The 20,674-nt window shown below is 36.0% G+C and overlaps 2 protein-coding genes across 2 annotated transcripts in view; both read right to left on the minus strand.

The window, feature by feature from the left end:
- Nucleotides 1-1,076: 1,076 nt before the first annotated feature.
- On the minus strand, nucleotides 1,077-20,305 carry LOC111055325 (formylglycine-generating enzyme). Its single transcript, XM_039428002.1, is given in 5 exon segments — nucleotides 1,077-3,823; nucleotides 5,369-5,391; nucleotides 5,394-5,551; nucleotides 15,240-15,411; nucleotides 19,343-20,305. Coding segments are annotated over 5 exon segments (1,203 nt in total). The 5' UTR covers nucleotides 20,025-20,305; the 3' UTR covers nucleotides 1,077-3,655.
- The window catches only part of LOC120351296 (formylglycine-generating enzyme-like), a 46,610-nt gene continuing 27,012 nt past the window's right edge, over nucleotides 1,077-20,674 (minus strand). Inside the window, 1 exon segment of the mRNA XM_039428007.1 lies at nucleotides 1,077-3,665. Within this exon segment, the coding sequence (XP_039283941.1) occupies nucleotides 3,656-3,665 (10 nt within the window). The 3' untranslated portion in view covers nucleotides 1,077-3,655.

Raw genomic sequence — 20,674 nt, forward strand, 5'->3', positions numbered from 1 at the left:
AGGCTACAAAAGCGAATCAGCTGATGGAAATCTTTAAAATACGTGAGCATTTGCTCCAGAGTTCAGGAGCATAAGGTAAAGCTTATTCATATAAAAATGAGCAAATGCTTTTGCTTCTACCTACTTTTGCTCATGAGCAAAACCTTATGCTCCATGGTCTTGCTCATGAGCATTATTTGCTCTGGTTTTATCCATATGGGCCATTGATATATAGCATGGTAATTTTTTGGAGATGAAAAACATAAACTCACCAAATACTTTTTCAGTATTGATATAAGAGTGGGACTATGTAATTTAAATTTATTTTGTTCAAATGTATTAATTCATAATATGATATGGAAAATTCACATCAACTCGAGGAAAAACGACATATTTCACAAAGCGCAGTAAGCTTTCAGGTAACTGTGACCATTGCCGGTCGTTACTCTGTATCTGAGACAAAGAGAAGCTGCTAATGCCAGTGTCATGGCGCGGCGCATACGTCTATACACCTCAATGGTTAGCACTTCTCAAAACTCATTAAATTTGAATTTTCAACTATGGAACTATTTAACCATCACATTGTTAATTCTTGAGTTGGCCAACATTTGATTTTTAAAGCTGGGTTTACACCGGAGTTGATATCACGAGTTATTAACTTGACTGAATCGAAAAAAAATTCTCTTAACAAAAGTTAATAATTCGTGTTTTTAACAGAAAATTCAGTCAAGTTGATAACTTTTGTTGATAATTCGTGTTATTAACTCCGGTGTAAACGCTTTAGCTGCGTTAATGACTTTATTAACTTTGACTTTGACTATGACTTTGACATGATGTTAATGACTTTTGTAATTAACATCAATTAATAACAAAAATGTTATAAACTTGTGTTATCAACTCTGGTGTAAACGCAGCTTTAAGTTACTATAAATTAAGTTTCATTTACTATTTGATGCATTTAACTGATCAAATAATCTATTAAATAATAGATTTCCAACATATCACGAGTTACTAAAACAAAAAATTCATTGATGTTTGGAATTCTTGCAAATAATATTGATATTTGCAGGCACTGTAACAAAATAGAAAAAATAGGCTAATCATGAAAAATAATTTAATAAAAAATTCAAACATCAACATTTTTAATAAAATATTACAATAATATAGTGAATAATGCAATAAAACTTATTTGTAAGTACAGTTGAATATCGCATCCGAAAAAACTTGATAAGATTTTTCTCTTGAAAACAAAAGTTGTACAATAACGAGAATACATCAAGTGATGTGAGGAGCATAATGTGAGAATATTACCAATAGTAAGTTACGATTTTAAAAAATCAAATTAGTTGAAATGTTGAAGACATCTAAAAGGAATTTGTCAAATCACAGTTTCCGATTTATAGACCTTCAGTTAGCATTTTTCATACTATGATAAGAGTCTAAAATAAATTTACAAATACAGACAAAATGATCGATCTGTATCAAGGTAGATAGATCTGTATATAACATAACTCACTTTCGAATAATTCAATTCAATCGGTGAATTACTGTCGCATTGTGGTAAGATATAGCAGTGACTCCACACTTAGCACCAAAAAATCCATATTCGAATCTAATTTTACAAATTGAAATGTCACACTTAAATTATTTAAAAATAGGACACACGACTTTTGGATAACTCTACAGATTAAAAAAGGAAAAAATTACTTTTATAAATTTTCAAAAAATCTGCTTATCTGGAGTAAAAAGTGTGTGAATTTGAGGATAATAGCATAATTTAAAAAGAGGAAAACTAAAAAAACTTTTCAAAACTATTGCAAGGAATGAAAATTAGATAAGTACAGTTGAACAGTCTATAAATAGTTGAAATCATCAGATTAATTAACTACCTATATAGTTATAGAATTGAGATGATATCAACTTTTTTCTATGAGGGATTCATGAACTAAAAATAAAGAGCTACAAAAATTGTGAACTGTAAAAAATGTGGATTAATACGTATACTAAAAATTGAGAAAATCAAAAACTAATAAAATAGGAATGACCAAAATAGAGTTAGTACACAGTAAACGAATACAGTACAACAGCTAATTTTGGTTTGAGAATACAGTTGGGGTATTTTGTAGTTGATGTGGTATTACTTAATATCATCACTGTACACAGAAAAATAAACTTTGTTGTAGTCTAAACAGTGTGATTCAACGTTACTAGTGTCGAAACACAGTGTCTACACTACAACAAGGTAATTATAGTGTTTCATGGAAAACAACATCAATTACAAAAATAAAATTATTTGATTTATAAGGCATATTGAATAATATCACTTATAATTTATAATTATATTTAGGAACAAATGTAACAAGGAGTATAAGGAGTGAATTAAACAGGGAGAATACCACAATAAAACCTCTAAACTCATGAATAGAATAAGACAGACCTTGAGATACGTCTAGAGATTGTAACTAGATACTAAGTAATTATTATTGATGACCCTATTTATCGAAGTGGACTACTCCAAAACTTATTCTACAAAAAGAGGAAAGAGGAAGAAACATTTCATTCGAATTGAGTATCGTGCTTTTTAAGGTTCAAACACTACGATGGTTGTGATTGATTCATATTTCTATTCAATATATCACAAGCGTATAACAGCATTGTAACTGTGTTACTTATAACTTGAAAACAAACTCACAGTTCTAACAAATAAGGAAAGAAATTGAAAATTGATCACTTTGACAATACCGAAGGTAAAAAAGCTTGATATTAATCACGATATTCTTGATTGTATATTTCTAAAAAGTCACCCTATTTGAAGTGACTGACACTGACACAACCAAGAAAGCACCAAAGAATCGGAATTGAGGGTGAACATCATAAAGCTATAATGATAATTATACTTGATTTCATTCAATGTGGCAATATGTGACTGGAATCCTTTTACTTGATATAAAACTTGGGGGTCGATACAACACCGGTTGTAAGTATTCTTGTAGTTCTTGATAGTTCTGAAAACAACGGTAAATCTATAAAATTATCATTAATATTGAGAAGATTTTAACAGATCCACTAGAAACAATGCCATTCTGCTATCTTATGTATTCCATACTATAAACGATTTTCCAAGTTCGGTTCGGTTGCCTAGAGATCACGCATGAAAATCATTGATTCATACTTTTGGTTTCCAAATGAGTTCATTCTTGAAAATATATTTATGAATACGGCCTTGGAATACAACGCTGATCCTGAATCACAGATCAGAAGAGTGGTCCCAAGAAGGCACAATGAAATATTATGAGTTTAGGCCGTCAAATAAATCAGTTGATCTAATCTATGGTTTGAAGCGTTATAAATTCAGTCTGCTATCGGCACCTGTCATTCCAATTCCGTCCGAAATTTATAGCATGATCTCACACTTCATTACAAACGTTCAAGTTTGTAATGCCCAGTTGAACAAAAAGTTCAAGCCCGGTTACACAAAACCTTTTAAATTTAAATCTGATTCAATTACATAAGAACCAATCAGAGAAGGTTTTTCTAAGAAGAAAGCATCACTGATAGGTTCTTGTTACATTTAATCGGGATTAAAATTTAACAGACTTTTGTGCAACTGGATCTTAGTATGTGATTATTATCACAAAAATTAAAGAGTGAATAAATTAAAATGAGGGAGACACAACTAGGAAATGGTTGGTACTGAAGCGGCACATCGAAAACCCAAATTGCCAGATGAGCTGTCTGGTGTGTTCTGACTTCTGGCAGCGCACCTATATCTGTAGCAGTAGCTCTTGTGGCACAAATACGAGCCACCCTTTTTCACCTTTTCTGTTCCGGTAGCAGGCCCTTTCTGAAAATAAAATAAAAGCCAGTCAGTCAAGGGAGAGCTTTCAATCTGGACAATAGTATGCACATAATCTACGAAAGCACAATTTTGAATTTGTAACTCAAGAAAGTTGAGCTTGGTAGACTACTAAGAAGACGAACCCCTGAAGAAACGCATTGTTATGGGCGTTACAAAGCTTTTCTTGATTATAGTTAATTGAGACCGTTTTGATTTAAATTCGAATGCAATGACCATAATATAGTACTCCAGTTGTACCAGTATAGTATATTTCGCACCTAGAGCAGAAAATGAGATTTTTCCAGCTCGAAATCGGTTTTCAAGTCCGAGGCCGTAGGCCGAGGACTAGAAAAGATTGAGAGCTGGAAAAACATTTTTGCCCGTGGTGCGAACGATATTTTTCGCCACACTACAGGTATTGCTGACAAAATAAATAAAGAATACAAAATAAAGAATACTCGTTAAGCTATCGTACCTATCTCTTGATTTTAGTGGTAGAAGATTTGCAGTCAGGATTTCAGATTCTTTTAAAATATCACTTGGAATACCACAGTCATCTTCAAGCATTTTTAAAAATTCGGAATGCACTAATCAACAATAAATAATTGAATAAAACTGGTTGCGAAGCGAATTAGTTTGATTCGAAACTGGAACTCAAATCATGGCAACTTCAGCTGATGATGAAAGTGGACACTCGACCGATCTAGCGGATGACTTATTAACTACTTCCATGAGCGGCTGGAAAGAGACAACTTTCTGGCCTAGACCGGAAAAGAAACCCTTTTCTGACGTCGTCTGCAAACAAGGTCTTTCAGATCTACGTAGGGACTGGAAAACAGCTGCTTTCTGTGCAGTGTGGCGAAAAATAAGTAACTACATTGACCATCTATTGCAGGTGCACGGGCTCATATCTTCAACCTCGAGAAGTGAGCCAAAATCAAACAGCAAATATATATTTTCATCATGAAAAAAGTATTATACTTTACAAGTTGAGATTAAAAAGTAGAGAACTTTTAGTTTTGAATCTACGCGTTGGTTATACATTTTTTGAATCTTTTGAAAATAATGCAGATATTAATTTCAACAAAGATCGATGATCATTTTCACCTAAATCTCAACTGTTGACTGTAGCTGTAGCCTACTGAATAATTATTGACTTATCGATATGAGGTCCCTCTTTACTTTCCGCAACACTGGATTATCTCATTCATATATTTGGAAACCATTCATCTTGATTGTTGATTGATTGATTGTTAGCCGTTGGAATAAAATATTTTGATATGATTTGTAGGATTTTGAGCCAATGATTTCACCTAACTTTTGAAATTTGTAGAGTTTCCTGAATACTTGCTCATGGAACTTTAGAGCCCTTATTAAGTAAAATTATATATCTCATTACTGTAATCATTGCTCATTGGAACTCAGAATTTTAAAAATCTACATGTTTAAATAAGATGAAATTCTCCTTTATGCTTATGAGTAACATATCAAGAAGTCAGTAGAATGAGCATGTTATTCTTGTGTTCATAGTGTATGATGTAAGATCCTTACAGGGTTATGCGCATGTTGTTTGAGTGACGAACAGTCCACCAGTCCGAGGTCCATTCCCAGACGTTGCCGACCATGTTGTGCAGTCCAAAGCTGTTGCTGGCAAACTCATCGACTGGAGCAGTCGAAACAAACCCATCCTCCGCCGTGTTATTAACAGGAAACTCCCCTTGCCAAATGTTCATTCTAGAAAAAAAAACAATAAATGTATCAATTGAGAAATGAGAAGATTTGGTTTGATATAAATATGATGTGCTTTTCCAATTCTGTGATATCAAATGATTTTATATAGTTAATTGAAAGAATAAGACTAAATACATATTGAAAGAATATGATGTTTTCAATACCAGCATATTTGACAGCATCAACGTCTTATTCTTCCAATTATGGAGAAATATCACAACATCTCCTCTCATACAATAACATTATTTTTAGATAAATTCTATTATTGTGGCATTCACTTAGAACTGCTATTGATCCTCATATAAGTATGCTTTGCAAAGAAGTTATATCAATTTATTGTATGTATAGATAAATTCTATTATTGTGCGATTCACTTTAATCTGTCAACAATCCTCATCACAGATAGCACCAGTGCTTCCCGTCCAAACGATAGACACCGTTTTCGGTGAATCTTACTGAAGATAGCTTGGAAATGTTTTTGAACAGTATCCTGCATGGGCCTATGTGATGATTTTCTATTAATAATAAAGATGGAAGTCACCCAATGGAATTATGGATCCCTAATTGAAAACTGTTTATTTTTTATTTATTTATACAATAAGTACATTATCAAAATGATAGGGAGAGGAAAAATAAGGTAACCTTTTGCTATTCCTCTCCCAAATTTAGATAACACATAGTCCGAAATAGGTTAAGTCTTGTAGTTCCTCAATTCACAGAATTTTCAGTCCTCAAGTATTTTCACAAAGTAGATTTTCAAATTTAGTTGCTTCAAAACTAAACATAGAAAAAATATTTAACATTATTATAACTAAAATAGGAAATATTCACATATTAAAAATATAATTTTGAAGAATTACCGAAAAATAATCATTATTGAACAATAATGAGCGATCAAAATCTATAGATTTCATTAAATGAGTATAGATTAATTTGTTTAAAAAATTCAGTGAATGATGGGGCAAAGATAGCCAAGAATTAAGTAATTGTGATTGAGCTTGAAATAGTTGATAAAACCCAATTTAAAATGCAACATACAAGGGTTATAAATTAATTTATGCAACTAGCTTCTGCCTAGACGTAACAAGTAAAGTCAATTCTGACGTCACGAATGTATTTATTGGCTCATTCTCATCTCTTCTGGAGGGTCTCAACCCTTTTTGAATCTTCACTTTTGGCGTCACCGTAATTTACGATGAAGGAGGAAATTGAAGCTTCAGCCAGGAGGATACTCTTTATTCAGGAGAAAAGTGGCTCACACATATTTGAACAAGGGAATAGTTGTGTGATATGAAAGAGAAAATTGTAGCTCCGACCAACTTGAAAATTCGTTTGAGCATTGCTCGACAAACCAGGTGTTTATTGATAAGTATCGGCAAGTGCTTGAATTTTATAGAGGTTGCACAAGGCCAAAACAAACAAGCAAACGAGGTTAGGCATGTATTTGATGAAATCGAGGGCTATGCTTATGGACAGAGTTGATATTGTGGGAGGGAATTACACATTTCGTATGCATATGAGCTATGAGCTTCTCTAATTGCCTTCATCTCAAATTCGATACAATGTTAAAGTATGTGTGATGCGCATGCCTACTGAACAAAAATTCACCCACGCCACCAATGATTTTACCAAAATATTTTAGAAAAAAATCATAGTGTACTGTCTTGAATTGGCCGATGATTACTTTTAAATTGTAATCGTACCGCAATTTATTAGATGTCCTTCGGATGAATAAAATATATTCAATAAATAAAACCTCAAGGTAATCAGCGATGACCTCCTGTGCGAAATAGCGGGATAAGGATATAACACCGATCAAACTGGGGTTTTGTTATTTAGGTACAGCGTTGTAATTGTAAGGCTGGGCACACACCGATTAGTCAAGACAAGACTACGTTTAGTCACAATACTTTACATAGTTGTTTATGAAACAACTCACACTGATTAGTCATTGCAATTATACATGTCTTAATAAGTAACTATGTGAAGTATTGCGACTAAAGTGTCTTGTTTTGTCTTGAATTGTCTTGACTAACTGGTGTGCGCCTAGCCTAATAAACGAGTATTTTGTTTTCTGAAACCATTAATAAAGTTTGATTTGAGATTTGGAGTAGTATACTCTAGTAGGATGATCCATTAGGATGCTCCAACAGCAGGAGAATGGTGTAACTATAACTATAGCTGGTCAGCTCGACTTGAAAGCAGTGGAAAGCGAGTAGACTTGAAATAAATAACTTTTAATGAATCGGCAATATTTTTCATACATACTCCTAGCAAGCTGAAAACTGAGCCTACACCTAGTATTACAGCGTTGCTAGCCCGTTGGGAATGCCATCCTACTAGAGCTAAAATCCTCTAATAATTCCTGAAGTGATGGTCAGACGTTATACATAGTTGAAATCGCAAGCATGAGAATATGCAATAGGTTTTGGAATGCCATTTCAATATTAAGTTTTATACATACACATGATCTCTATTAAAACATGTCTTGGAGCCTTTAATACAACCTAGGTGAAAAGTAAATTTCAAAATAGGATATTCTATATTCACATTAATTGGAAGATCAAATTCTGAAATGCTCACAGCATCAGCACAAACTTGCTAAGACTATCAAGGCTAAAATGAAATAAATCAATTGCTGTAATCATCAAAAAAGTAAAACAAGAATAAAAATGTTCATAAAAAAATGTCTTCAAATTTTATGAAGAGATGGATTTGAGAGGAAAATTGGCGTGAAAAACAAATAATTGAGCTGAAGGACATGAAGGGAGAAGATTGAATTTCTGAAGCAGGTTGTTGATAGAAAGATTAGTTTTCATTCACTACACTCACAAGTTTTGATTGACGAACAATTGAATAGTGTAGAATAACTTTTTATAGCAATTGTGGCTCTATTGACGTTGTGATAATGCTCTCAAATGCACCATGAATGACTATGAATAAAGCATGAATCATCAAAGTCGAGCATCAGAGTTCTGCTTATTAAACAGATTATGTTATTTATTATCGTTTTTTTTTACAGTTCCATGTGCCCTTACTGAAAGAAGTTCCAGACGAAAATGGAAAGGTAGAAAATTACACTTGAGACATAATGAAACAAATTTGACGTACCAATTTATTGGAGTAACTAAAAAATAAAACATTATCAAATTATATTATTTGTATACTAAAAACTCAAGTCGAATGATATTACAGTCATTGTTTTATAGCATTACTGAGGAATGTGATAAATTTTACGTTGTATCAAAGTTGATAAATAGAGTCCAAATGTAGCGTTGGTATTTATGTAATAATTTAAAGCGTTTGAAATTATAAATTGGATTATCTGATTAACAATACTAGTGAATATCATTTTTTATGAATGACGCATATATTTCATTACTTACATGCGCATTTTAAATTGCCGACTTCTCAATATGCAACAAAACTACTTCAATAAATAGAAATAGAATTTCAATAAAATCGCCGACTTCAATAAATGAAATATATAATTATCTGCTACGCTGAAAATATTTATTTGATTAGGTAGCATATTGTAGACATTGGGCAAAATTGTATTTTTATAATGTTTTATTCGGTTGGCCTACTGAAGATTGCTTGTTTACATCTGCACAGTCGCTACTGAAACCCAAAATCCTGGCCAATAGAATAGAATAGATTTTATTCCTTTAAGCATATAGATTACACAATCGAAAACGTCACAATGTTCAATAAATACAATAATAAAAAACAATCAAAAACACTGACTATCATATGATTCAGCTCATACATAAATAATGTCACAAACATATATAATTCAAATATATTATCATACACTAAAATTATTGCCAACCTAATATTAATACATTATGGAACGACATGGAACTAGACATGCCGTATATATCTCTACTAGATGAAGATTTCATTTTAGAAACAATAGAAAGAACTTGATCAATTGAAACCTCCTTCATCTCAAATCTCAAATTAGATCCTGGAGAGAGAGCCAATAAGTCTGATGCAGAAACCCCAGGTGAGTCAATATTCATGTGTATTTGCGATATTGCATCAAGAAAGTATTGATTGAAAGCATCAGGAGAGACGGATGTTTCACAATGTTGAGGTGGATTTGAACATTTTCGAACGATTGTCCATGCTGCTGAACACTTGTTGTTTGCCGATTCAATAAATCTGGCACTGGAGTTCAACCTGAATAATCGCAATTCTGATTTATATGATTTTCTTAAGTTAAGATAGGTGAGTCTTGCATTTTCAAGTCTACTTTGCTTGTATTTATCATATGCAATCAGTAATAAATTCCTCAAATTATTCAAAGCAGGTGAGAGTTGATTAAATCTTTTAGATTTGCCAAAGGTAGCCTTCCTAGTTTTCAGCGGGAAAAAGCTTTCAAATATATCATAAAATATGTCGAAAAATGCTTGAAAATTATTTTCAGAGCCAATATGGATAAATACTCTGGAACAATCAATAACACAAAGTTGACAATATAACTGATTGGTTCCAGCAGCTGTTATTGGTCTGTACTGCCTATTAGCATTTGAGGTATTTAAAACAGGATTGCCGCCTAAATTTGAGTTTGAATTTACATACAGCATCATGGTCTCCCAAGGCAACTGGCTCAACAGCCACATCAAACATACCAGGATGAAGATCAGTTGCAACATTGTCAATGCAGGAATCCATCCTTGTTGGTTCAAAATTAGTAAGATATAAGTTATGGGATTTGAGAAAATTCACCAACTCAGTTACTTTAGGGTCTGTAGCTAGTATGTTCACATTGAAATCCCCTCCTATAACAATATAGTGATCATGCATGTATCTAGATAAAGATAGAATAAGTCTATCCAAGGCATTAAGAAAGAGAATTAAATCACCATTCGGTGATCTATAGAGAGCTATAATAATAATCTTTAGTTTCTTATTCCTAATAGCAATAAATTCATGATGAGTTTCATTGGAATCGGCCGAGATATCAATTACTTTAAAGTCATTAACACATTTTTCCGAAACATAAACTGCTACACCACCATTCTTAGACATAACTCTACAGAAGGCAGAGGTCAATACAAAACCATCTATGTTAACCAGGTTTAAATAGTCTTCCTTCAACCAATGTTCTGTTAAACAAAGCATTTCATAATAAATTATTGCTACTGTTTATAACATTAATTTCCTGTATTTTATTACTTAGACATTGAACATTGCAGAAAAATATAGATAGAATAGGAGAGTCCTCAACAATTAGATGGATCTGTTCAGGATTAGGTACTAATGAGGCATACCTAAAAAACTAGTTCCATATTGGATTGGGTATCACAATTGGGTGATTGAGCAGTCATTGATTCCAGAAAGGATGAGAGAGGTGACACGCACGTCACCTGCCTCACTTTGTATCGCAAAAGGATGTTCAACGTTGTCAGTAGTTGATGCTCTTGGTGTGACTGATGAATCTTGTAGCTCGTAACTGGGTGAGAATCCATGAAATTCTATGATAGAGTCATCTTTATCTATAGCTGCCTCAGATCTCACTGCATGAATGTCATTGATAGAGTCAATCTCGGTCAAACAGTCTGAACTCTTCCTTTCAGCAGCCTGAGTCACATTCCTCGAATTTGCTGTAGTTCTGAATATTTCCTCGCAAATAATTCGTTTACCCGTTTTGTTATAATGCAGGCCATGACGAGTGAAGCGTCTACGGTTCAAGTACTGACTTGTATCTTTGAGGGTAAAGTTGAGTTTTCCATTATATTTCTCCACAATATTTCTTATTGGTAAATTAGCGAAATATATGTCGTTATTCAGGGCAGTGTTGTCGAAACAATAGGGTATCGTGTGAAATATCACATTTGTCTGATTAGGTATAGAGCATAGAGCATCGAGTCCTTGCTGTATAGTCAGCTGATTTGGTTCATGCATATGCATGTCGTTGCTTCCCGCCAGAACAACAACATAGTCTTCCTTAGTCAAACTACTTATAAAACTCTTCCCTCTCTCAATTACATGCTTCAGTTTAGCGCTAGATTACGTGTAGACAAAGCAGTCAAATTTTTCATTTAGTCCTTGAACATATCTGGAGAGATTTCTACCCTGACTGTCAGCTAATATGACAATCTTATTTTTCTTGTTTATTACCGGCATAGCCCTGTCCATACGCATGGGTTTTTTATTTTTAGTAATGCTCTTTCGATTATTTTGATATAGAGTTTGCTGAGATGATGATCTGTGTACCTGAGCCTCTACATGTATTCTACAAGGTGGGGCAGAGCCGACTGACGAGTTTGGAGGGGGCACTGCTCAGCCTGTGGTGGGAGTAGGCAGGCTCGGTGGGCGTCATTGTACAGTCCCGGGAGAATAGTTTTTAGTGTGCATCATGAATTGGACGGGAGAGCATCGCGGTTATGTTGTTCGCGCTTTTTACGAAAATCAACATTCGATTATCCCAGTTCAACGGGCGTTTCGACGACATTTTAACATTCCTGTCCACAAACCCGTCCCATCTGTGAACTCTATCAGAGCGTGGGTTCGTCAACTCGAGTAAACTGGTAGTACACGACAAGAAAGAAGACATGGCGCACCAAGAACAGTGAGAACTCCCGAAAATATTGAAATTGTGAGAGCAGCAGTCGAGCAATCACCGAGGCGTTCTGCACGCAGGCATGCAATAGCTTTGGGGATGTCCAGCCGTTCAATTAGGAGGATTCTTCGTGAACATTTGTTTTTTCATCCATATAAAATCATGATTGTGCAAAAATTAAATGCCGCCGATTTTTTGAACCGCAAAAATTGTTGCAAGGAAATGCTTTAACGCATCCCGGCAATGGCGACTCTTTTCTGCAGTGACGAGGCTCATTTTCATCTGTGTGGAGCTGTCAACACACAAAACTTCCGGTACTGGGCAGCAAATAACCCTCGACAACTTCATGAAAGACCACTTAATTCACCAAAAGTGACAGTTTGGTGTGCCGTTTCTCAATTTGGAGTGATAGGGCCATACTTCTTCGAAGATGACAACATCACCGTCACTGTCACCTCCGAGCGTTATGTCACAATGTTACAAACGTTTCTGCAACCCAAATTGGAAGAACTTGCTGAGGAACAGACTTGGGGGAAATATGGTTTCAGCAGGATGAAGCTACAGCCCACACAGCGCGCATTTCAATGGATTTGTTGAGAGAAATGTTCCCAGGGCGACTTATCTCTCTGAGGGGGGACGTGAAGTGGCCGGCACGCCCACCCGATTTGAGTGTCTGTGACTTTTTCCTGTGGGGCTACCTCAAAGAAAAGGTTTTCAAACATCGCCCACACACTTTGGAAGAGCTTAAGGAGAAAATCAGGGAGGAGATTCAGGCCTTACCAGTGGCAATATGCCAAAATGCGTTTGAAAATTTCAAAAATAGGCTACATCAGTGTATAGCTGCTGATGGCCGCCATTTAACCGATATAATTTTCAAAAACTAACACTAAAAACTATTTTTCGAGCTGAATTCAATAAACCAAACCATTTTTTTCTAAGTTTCTCCGTTCATTATTTATAACCCTTTCAAACTCGTCAGTCGGCTCTGCCCCACCCTGTATGATGCATCGAATTGGACGGTCTATCTGAGTATAGAACAGAAAATCTGTTATCAGTCTTAATAGAATCAATATTTTTTTTGTCCGTTCCTAGGCTTAACTGTGTTCGTAGGTGAGATAAAACCGTTATCCTCAGCAGTATACTGTTCTCTGTCCCGTGAGCTAATTTTTTCTGTTTGAATCAATTCTATTATCGCATTCTTATCTTTTAACTCATTGATCAAACTTGACTTGGTGGCCTCAAGATATTCTATATTAGATTTCAAAGAATTCACTTCCTCGTCCGCCTTCTCTTCATTGAACAGAGAATTTTCAAAACATTCTTTCCTCCTATCCCTTTCAACCTCCAATAGTTTGGACAACTGTTTATTTTCTTCCGAAAGATCCGTGAAATTGTTACTCAATTCGTTGTTGACTGATATGGAATTATTAAGTTTACTTAAGACTCCGACTAAATCAGGAATCAAGTCAATAATGGCATCATTCGAATAATTATCAGCTATAACTGAGAGAGTTCCTCTGATTTTCACAGCCAACTCTATAACAGTTTCATTAAATAAGTCACCATTCATAGAACAGAGAGGATAGAAGGAATTTGCCAAGAGAGCAGTCAAAGCGGATGAGTAGGAGGCTCCTGATTATGGATGTGAAAAGGATTTGTTTACAAGTCACCCGCCTTATTAGTCACCCACCTATTGAAAGTGAGAGTTCCTAAGCCGATAATAGAGATAGAATCCAACCGGCCGTGCTGACGTTGTCATGGAAACCGAAAGGACGCCACTGTCGCTAGGAGATGATTACCTCGTCGACCGGTTGATCGTTAAGTTGAACAACAGAGTACAGTTGAAAGTCCGTAACATAATATCAGTGTATCTCATCTGATGACTATCGCAATCTTGTTTACGCTACCGCAATCTTGTTGACACTACTCACTAGTCAAAATTTCTTCAATAGAGTCAAACGTGCACTTGTCAACTTGTCTAAAACTAACCTCTTCAGAAACAGCCGCGTATCCTCAGAAACCTTCGTCACAATATAATTCGAAAAATCAGGTAAATTACTACCCACACTTAATGATAATCACTTTAACTCGCGTCAATTGCCAAAAATTGAGTAAATTCTTCCAATAAATTAAACTATGAAAACTAGAAATAATTACAAAGCAGTACGGAGAGAACACAAACCGGGCAGTCCAGTCTTGCCAACCTTTCAAAAGTTCCTGCCAATCATTCCTTGAAAAAGGGCAGCAGTACGGGGTTGAAGAAGGGCTTAAGTTATCTGCACTGTTCAATGACAAGGATATGAAACCAATGTTAAGTGTTCCCTAGATACCGTAGTCAATATTATAGTACCTAATAATATCAGGCCACAGTGTCTATGACGTGTTTATTACAGTTGTGTGACCTAATGTTATAAGTAGGTACTGAATACCGTAACAATTAAAAATCAAAGTGCCCTTTTCAATACACAGAGTGTCCCACGAGAGGTGTAACAACCAAAGAATAAATTTGCAACAAAAATGTTCAGTAAAAGTTTATTATATCAACCTTGTTTTCGAGATATATCGATACATCGGTTGGGAGGAATTTGCGATGAGATTTATATAATTTGATTGTTTGGTTGACGGTTTCTGAACTTTTTATGAGCGCTCAAAGTTGCATTCGTTCAAAAAATGAATTCGTCCAGTTCAAAGCCAAATTTCAAACAGTTTGAACGCTCTTACAGAGTTCAAATCCGTCAACAAAGTAACAATTTATATGATTGGAAATTTCTTCCTCTTTTCAACCATATTCTTAGAATTAGATTTCGACTGATGGTGTTTTTTTTAAATATCAAAAAATTGATATATCTTGAAAGCTAAGGTTGATGTAAGAAAATTTTACTGGACATTCATGGTTGCAAATTTTATCTAGAGTCTATGAGTTTCGGCTGTTATACCTTTCGTGAGACATCTTGTATATTTTTATTTTTTATAACATTGTAAACAAGAAAGAAAACATTGAGGAAAGTAGGTACTATTATTGAAAAAAATATAGAACTTCTAGGGACCGCATTGAAGAGATGCTGACTTGAAAACGTGAATCTCACTCTGAGTAGCTACTGGAATGGTTGTGGTGTATACCTGTGCTTGTCGTTGGGCATCATCTTGTTGCCCCAGGGAAAGAGCCTCCTTTGCAGCGAGCTGCGACACGCGAACTCCCATTCGGCCTCGGAGGGGAGGCGCTTGCCGGCCCACTTGCAATAGGCCACTGCGTCATGCCACGACACATGCACCACCGGGTGATTCATTCGATCTAAAGTAAAAGCAAGCTCTAAGCTTATTGCATACTCTTTCATCACAGATTAATAAAGCGGATCAAATGCAAATTAATCGCCATAAATCTCAGCTTCAGTCAGTAGTTTGTACAACCACAGCATATAGCACTTACACCTATTTTATACATTTTTAATTGAAAAATACAATAATTTATTAAACTTGCTAATTATTTTAGTATCTGGAGAGAAACAAAATAATCTAGATGAACACACTTCTCAGGAGTGTTGCGTTTCTTTGAAAATACAGAAATATTTGTAAGTTGAATAGGTTATTTTATTCTCTAATAATTCATTTACCGTGTCGATTAGTTGCTATATGCTATGACAGTACTACTGTATAATGAAGAATAGGATAACAAAAAAGAAAATTAGTATCGTCCTGAAAAGAATAATATAACAAACGACATATAAATGTTAGCAGTCATTAATGTCGGGTTTTACTATACCCCAAAAATATTGTAGGCTTATAAATAAATTACATGAATAGGCCTATTTTATAAGCAGGTTGAAATATATCTAGAACAATAAATCTTTAAAAATCATGAGATATTATATTAGTAGTAGTTGCTTTGGCTTACAAGTGCGTGGGCGATTAAAGAGCTGGCAGTAGAATTTGGCCAAAGCCGTCAATTCAGTCCAATGGGATAAGTAATGTAAAAACAATCATATCATTCATATGTTTTGGAACACATCACGTCTACAGTTTACATAGGGTCTTCGGAGATAAAGTATTTTGTAAATGACTTTTTGGTCCATCTTGAATGATTACTTTTTGGGAAGCATTTGGATACCTTCAGCATATGGTTTGACAACCAGTTGACAGTCACTCTCGGTCTGTCAAATGTATTGTTGAGGCCGCAACCACCAAGACATTTTAAAAAGCTCCATGCTTTCCTACTGGAGTGTTAAAATCTAGGACTTTCTACGATACTCATCCAAGCCATGTAGCAGGTCAGATGCTATTTCAGTCCTTCCACATCTCTGGTAATCTTGGTACAGTCTTTCACTATCTTCATTCCACCCTGGGATAAACTCCCTTCTGTAGCCCCTTGGTATGTACTTCTAGGCTGTCGCGATCAGCATCCCAACAAACCTACCATAGTTTTCAGCTCTTGGACTAATCCACCTCATATTTTTCTCCGTATCAGAAGGCATAATGTGGGATGTTCAAGTACTGGAAGGCCACATCTCAGCTGGGGGCTTATAGATGTTGACAATTCTTATTCAGGCAACTTATACAGTCACATTTTGAATATTATTACGAGTATCAGCTTAAACCAAAACAGCATTCTTCATATGTTTCCAAGTATATATTGTCACAACATAGTGTTCATGATATGTGGCACCCAGAAATTCAAAACCAGAAATCTCACCCCTGCTCTTCAACTGGTCAGGATCCCCTGGAGGAGGAGGAGAACATCAATGTTATGGTTATTTGAAAATCTACTCAAGTAATCACTTTTTGATCTGATAATTCCTTCCACATTTATTTGGCAGATTCGGACAAAAGGCCCAATAATCTTTGTCAACTGGCCCTGACAAGGGCCGTTTTCATATGTCCTATTTCATTACACTATTTGGCCAAGAAATCAAATGACAGCTTGGCGGCCAGTCACTGTTACTCGTTAGCACCATCCGGGGACACGTGTGAATTAGAGATATCACGGGCACGAGCAATGTTTACACCCCACTGTCCATGAATAAGAGCGTCATGAGTTCCAAAAGTTCCAAATCTCTTGAGAGATTTTGCTGCGCATATTGTTCATGTGAACTGGATCTTCTTGCTCCATCATCACGATGAGCAGCTAGTGTTCTCAGCTTTCTTCAACTATGTACCTCCTGTTTGAGTTTAACAAAGCTTTTCCACTGAGGACTTTGGAACACATTGTGAAAAGTCATTCATCACCCTGGATTAGCCATGACTTACGAAATCTGAGGGACCTGGTTTATAAAAGATTTCGGCAAGATGGTGACTCAAATGCAGCCTACTTGAGACTGAGAAATGACTATCGTCTTGAGGTTGCAAAGGCAAGGCTTGCATTCAATGCTGGCATTATCCGTGGGGCACCAAACAAGTGTTTGGCAGCATGGAAGATGATTCGGAGTGAGACGAAATTATCTGCTCCCGCATGTGTTCAACAATCACTGGGTGGACTCCATCCAGCAGATCCGAGAGCGGATTGCGGCATCGCCGGAGACATCAACAACATCACTGAGGCTGCTGGAAGACAACGGGCGACCACCAGCGGCAGCCTTCGCTTGGCATGGAGTGACTTGTGAGGACATCCTCAGGATCTCATCCAGGATGAGATGTATATTAATACAATACTTACATATTGTATTAACATATCAATATTGTATAACATACCTGTCTCAATCACTATTTCCAGGCCAGCTAAAATTGGCAGAGGTGATACCTGTGTTCAAAAAGGGTAATAGGGGTGACCCTAATAATTATAGGCTCATTTCAATTTGCCATTTTGTGCAAAATATTTGAAATAGTGATAGCTGAGCAACTCTATGTATTTTGTGAGTTGAATAAGCTAATCTGTTTTCAGGTACACAGTTTGGCTTCAGAGTGGGGAAATCAAAAGTGGAGGCTGTTGAATATATTGTTCCTACCTGGAGGGACGTGAGCAGATAGTGCTGGCGAATGGTGTGAGGTCTCAAGTTAGATCAGTGAGCTGTGGGCTCCCCCACGGCTCTGTGCTGGGGCCTCTCCTGTTTCTGATTATGATTAATGATGTTGCCCTTTTCAGAGACAGGACTGTTCTGTGTTATGCTGATGACACCTCAATGTTGCATATCAGTGAGACATGGCTGACCTGTGCAGAATGATGTGAGCTTCTGAGAGGGCTGTTGCGTACTGTTTTCGAGCTAATCTTTTCCTTCTCAATGGCGAGAAGGACCAAAAAATGAGTTTGACCTCAGGAACGGAGAGCTATATGATTTCGCTCAAGTGGAGCTCCTTGGCTTCACTCTGTACTATAAATTTTCCTGGGGCGGGCACATTCAGGTAGTCTGCGGCAGGTTGAGTAGGGTGCTGTTCTTGCTGAGGAGGAGATGTAGCCTATACCAGAGGCCCATCTCTGCATTTGTTATTTTGCCTTCTTTCCAAGTATGATGGGGCATATGGTATCACCTTGTGGGGTGGTGCCTCTGAGGTAAAAGATATACTGCTGGTGCAGAAAAAGGCCATCCGGATTCTTTTTAGGGCCGAATTTTTAGCACATTTTAAGCCTCTCTTCGTGAGTGAGAAAATAGGTCATGGTTAGCTATAAAGGTCTTCCACAATGTCCATACTCTGCCTACCAGGGGTGATGTGATGTGCATGACCATGAAGCAGGATGAGGCTGGGCCTGCCATATTGTAGATAGGGGAGGACCCAGAGCAGTCTCATCTACCAGTCAGTTAGAATTTTGGACAAGCTGCAAGTTTCAGCCAGGACTCTGCCTGAGACGGTTTTAAAGAGGAGACTGAGGGCTTTCCTTCAGGAGAACCCCTTTTATTATCTGGAGGAGTTCTATGATTGTGATCCTGCGACTGTGAGTAGATATTTATTGCCTTAGTCTTGCTGCTCGGTATGTCTCGTTGCATGCTATGTGTTTTGAATTGTAACTTTTGTGACTCTTGACCTGTGTCATGTCAGTTTTTTCTTATTGTTCTCGACTTGTTCACTTGTGGAAGATTGCTACCTCGTACTCTCAATGATTTCAAAGCAAGCTGCCGCCGGCTATTTCTTATCATCATAGAATGTAAATCGTCTTTGAATTGTGAGTTGTGAAGTAAATTAACTGCACATAACATATAAATGATAAAAAATTATTCTACTATTCTACTAAACTAACTATTCTACTTAACTATTCTCTTAACTCTATTCTTCTCAATTCTCTTAACTATTCTACTTACCTTTTACATTTGAATCTGGACCTTCGGGATTTCTCCAGCTGCTAGCTTTGACAGGAAGCCACCAGGGAGCACCCGCAACGGCTTGCGATATTGTTGATTTTATCTTCTCACTAATAAGGGGTTCAAAAACAAACGAATCACCAAACTTCTCAGCTTCTGTAATGTAGTTTGTATCATCAACAAACTGTTTGAATTGTGCATTGTTTACTTCATGGACATCCATAAAAAAATTGTCAACTGTAACTTTTCTTTCGGGACTTTCACCATCGGCCACAACTATGGGGTCATCAGTCCCCATATAAAACTGCTTACCTCTGATGAGAACCATTTTTTCTCCTTTTGATTGTTTTTGCTTCATGTATGGCTTTAATATATTTTTAAAAGTGAAGCTGAAACAATCATTACTTGCACTAATAGAATCAAACTCTACATCTGATAACAATCTATCACGTTTACTGAAACAAAATTGCTCTTGTGTTTCAGAATTTCCTGACACATACTCATTTTTGGGATGTTTATTCCTATTTAAATTTCCACCACACCCACAATCAGCAGATTTTGATTCTTGGACGGTTGCATCAGCAAATACATTCGGAAAATTCAAAATACTATTGTTATTGCATAAAAGTTTTAAGTAATTCGGAAGTGTAAGAAGCAAAAATAATATTCTAAGGTGATTCATTCTATAATTCAAAACTTGAAAGTTTTGATAAGTACATACAGGTTATGTTACAAGTTGATTTATAGCTGACGTTCTAATGATCCTTCATACTGAAATATACTGGTTCAAGCTTATATAACATACATACATTCATTTAAAGTTACAAACATAATAAATTTTGAAATAAAATAGAAGAGCGAGTAAAGTGTTTCCAAAATTGCACGCCGTACTGCTTGACACAAACAAAATTTCAAACTGTTTTGGTTGTTTTTTTTTGTAATTTGTAGTCTGTCAGTTTGGCAGTTGTCACAGTCAGCTGTAAAAGATTTTCACAGCTGTGATCTGTTTGATCCGTACCAAGACAGCAGCTGCTTCTCTTTGTCACAGATACAGAGTAACGGCCAGCAACGGTCACAGTTATCACATAGTTATTCAAAAGTATCTATAGTGAGGTCCACGTTATAATGGTAGTGTGTGATTTGCAATGGTGTTGCTATCCTTGTGTATCATTTGTAAGCAAGATGTGCCTTCACCGAATATATGAGGGTGGGAAAATGAAAAACAAGAAAAGAGAGAACCTATAACTCAGTCAATGCCAAACATGAAAGCCATCTCAAGTACATATTTATTTTTATCTGTCGCACAAGCAGCACGTTTGTTATTAAAAACAA

This window comes from Nilaparvata lugens, chromosome 5, assembly GCF_014356525.2.
Source record: "Nilaparvata lugens isolate BPH chromosome 5, ASM1435652v1, whole genome shotgun sequence".
Lineage (NCBI taxonomy): Eukaryota > Metazoa > Arthropoda > Insecta > Hemiptera > Delphacidae > Nilaparvata > Nilaparvata lugens.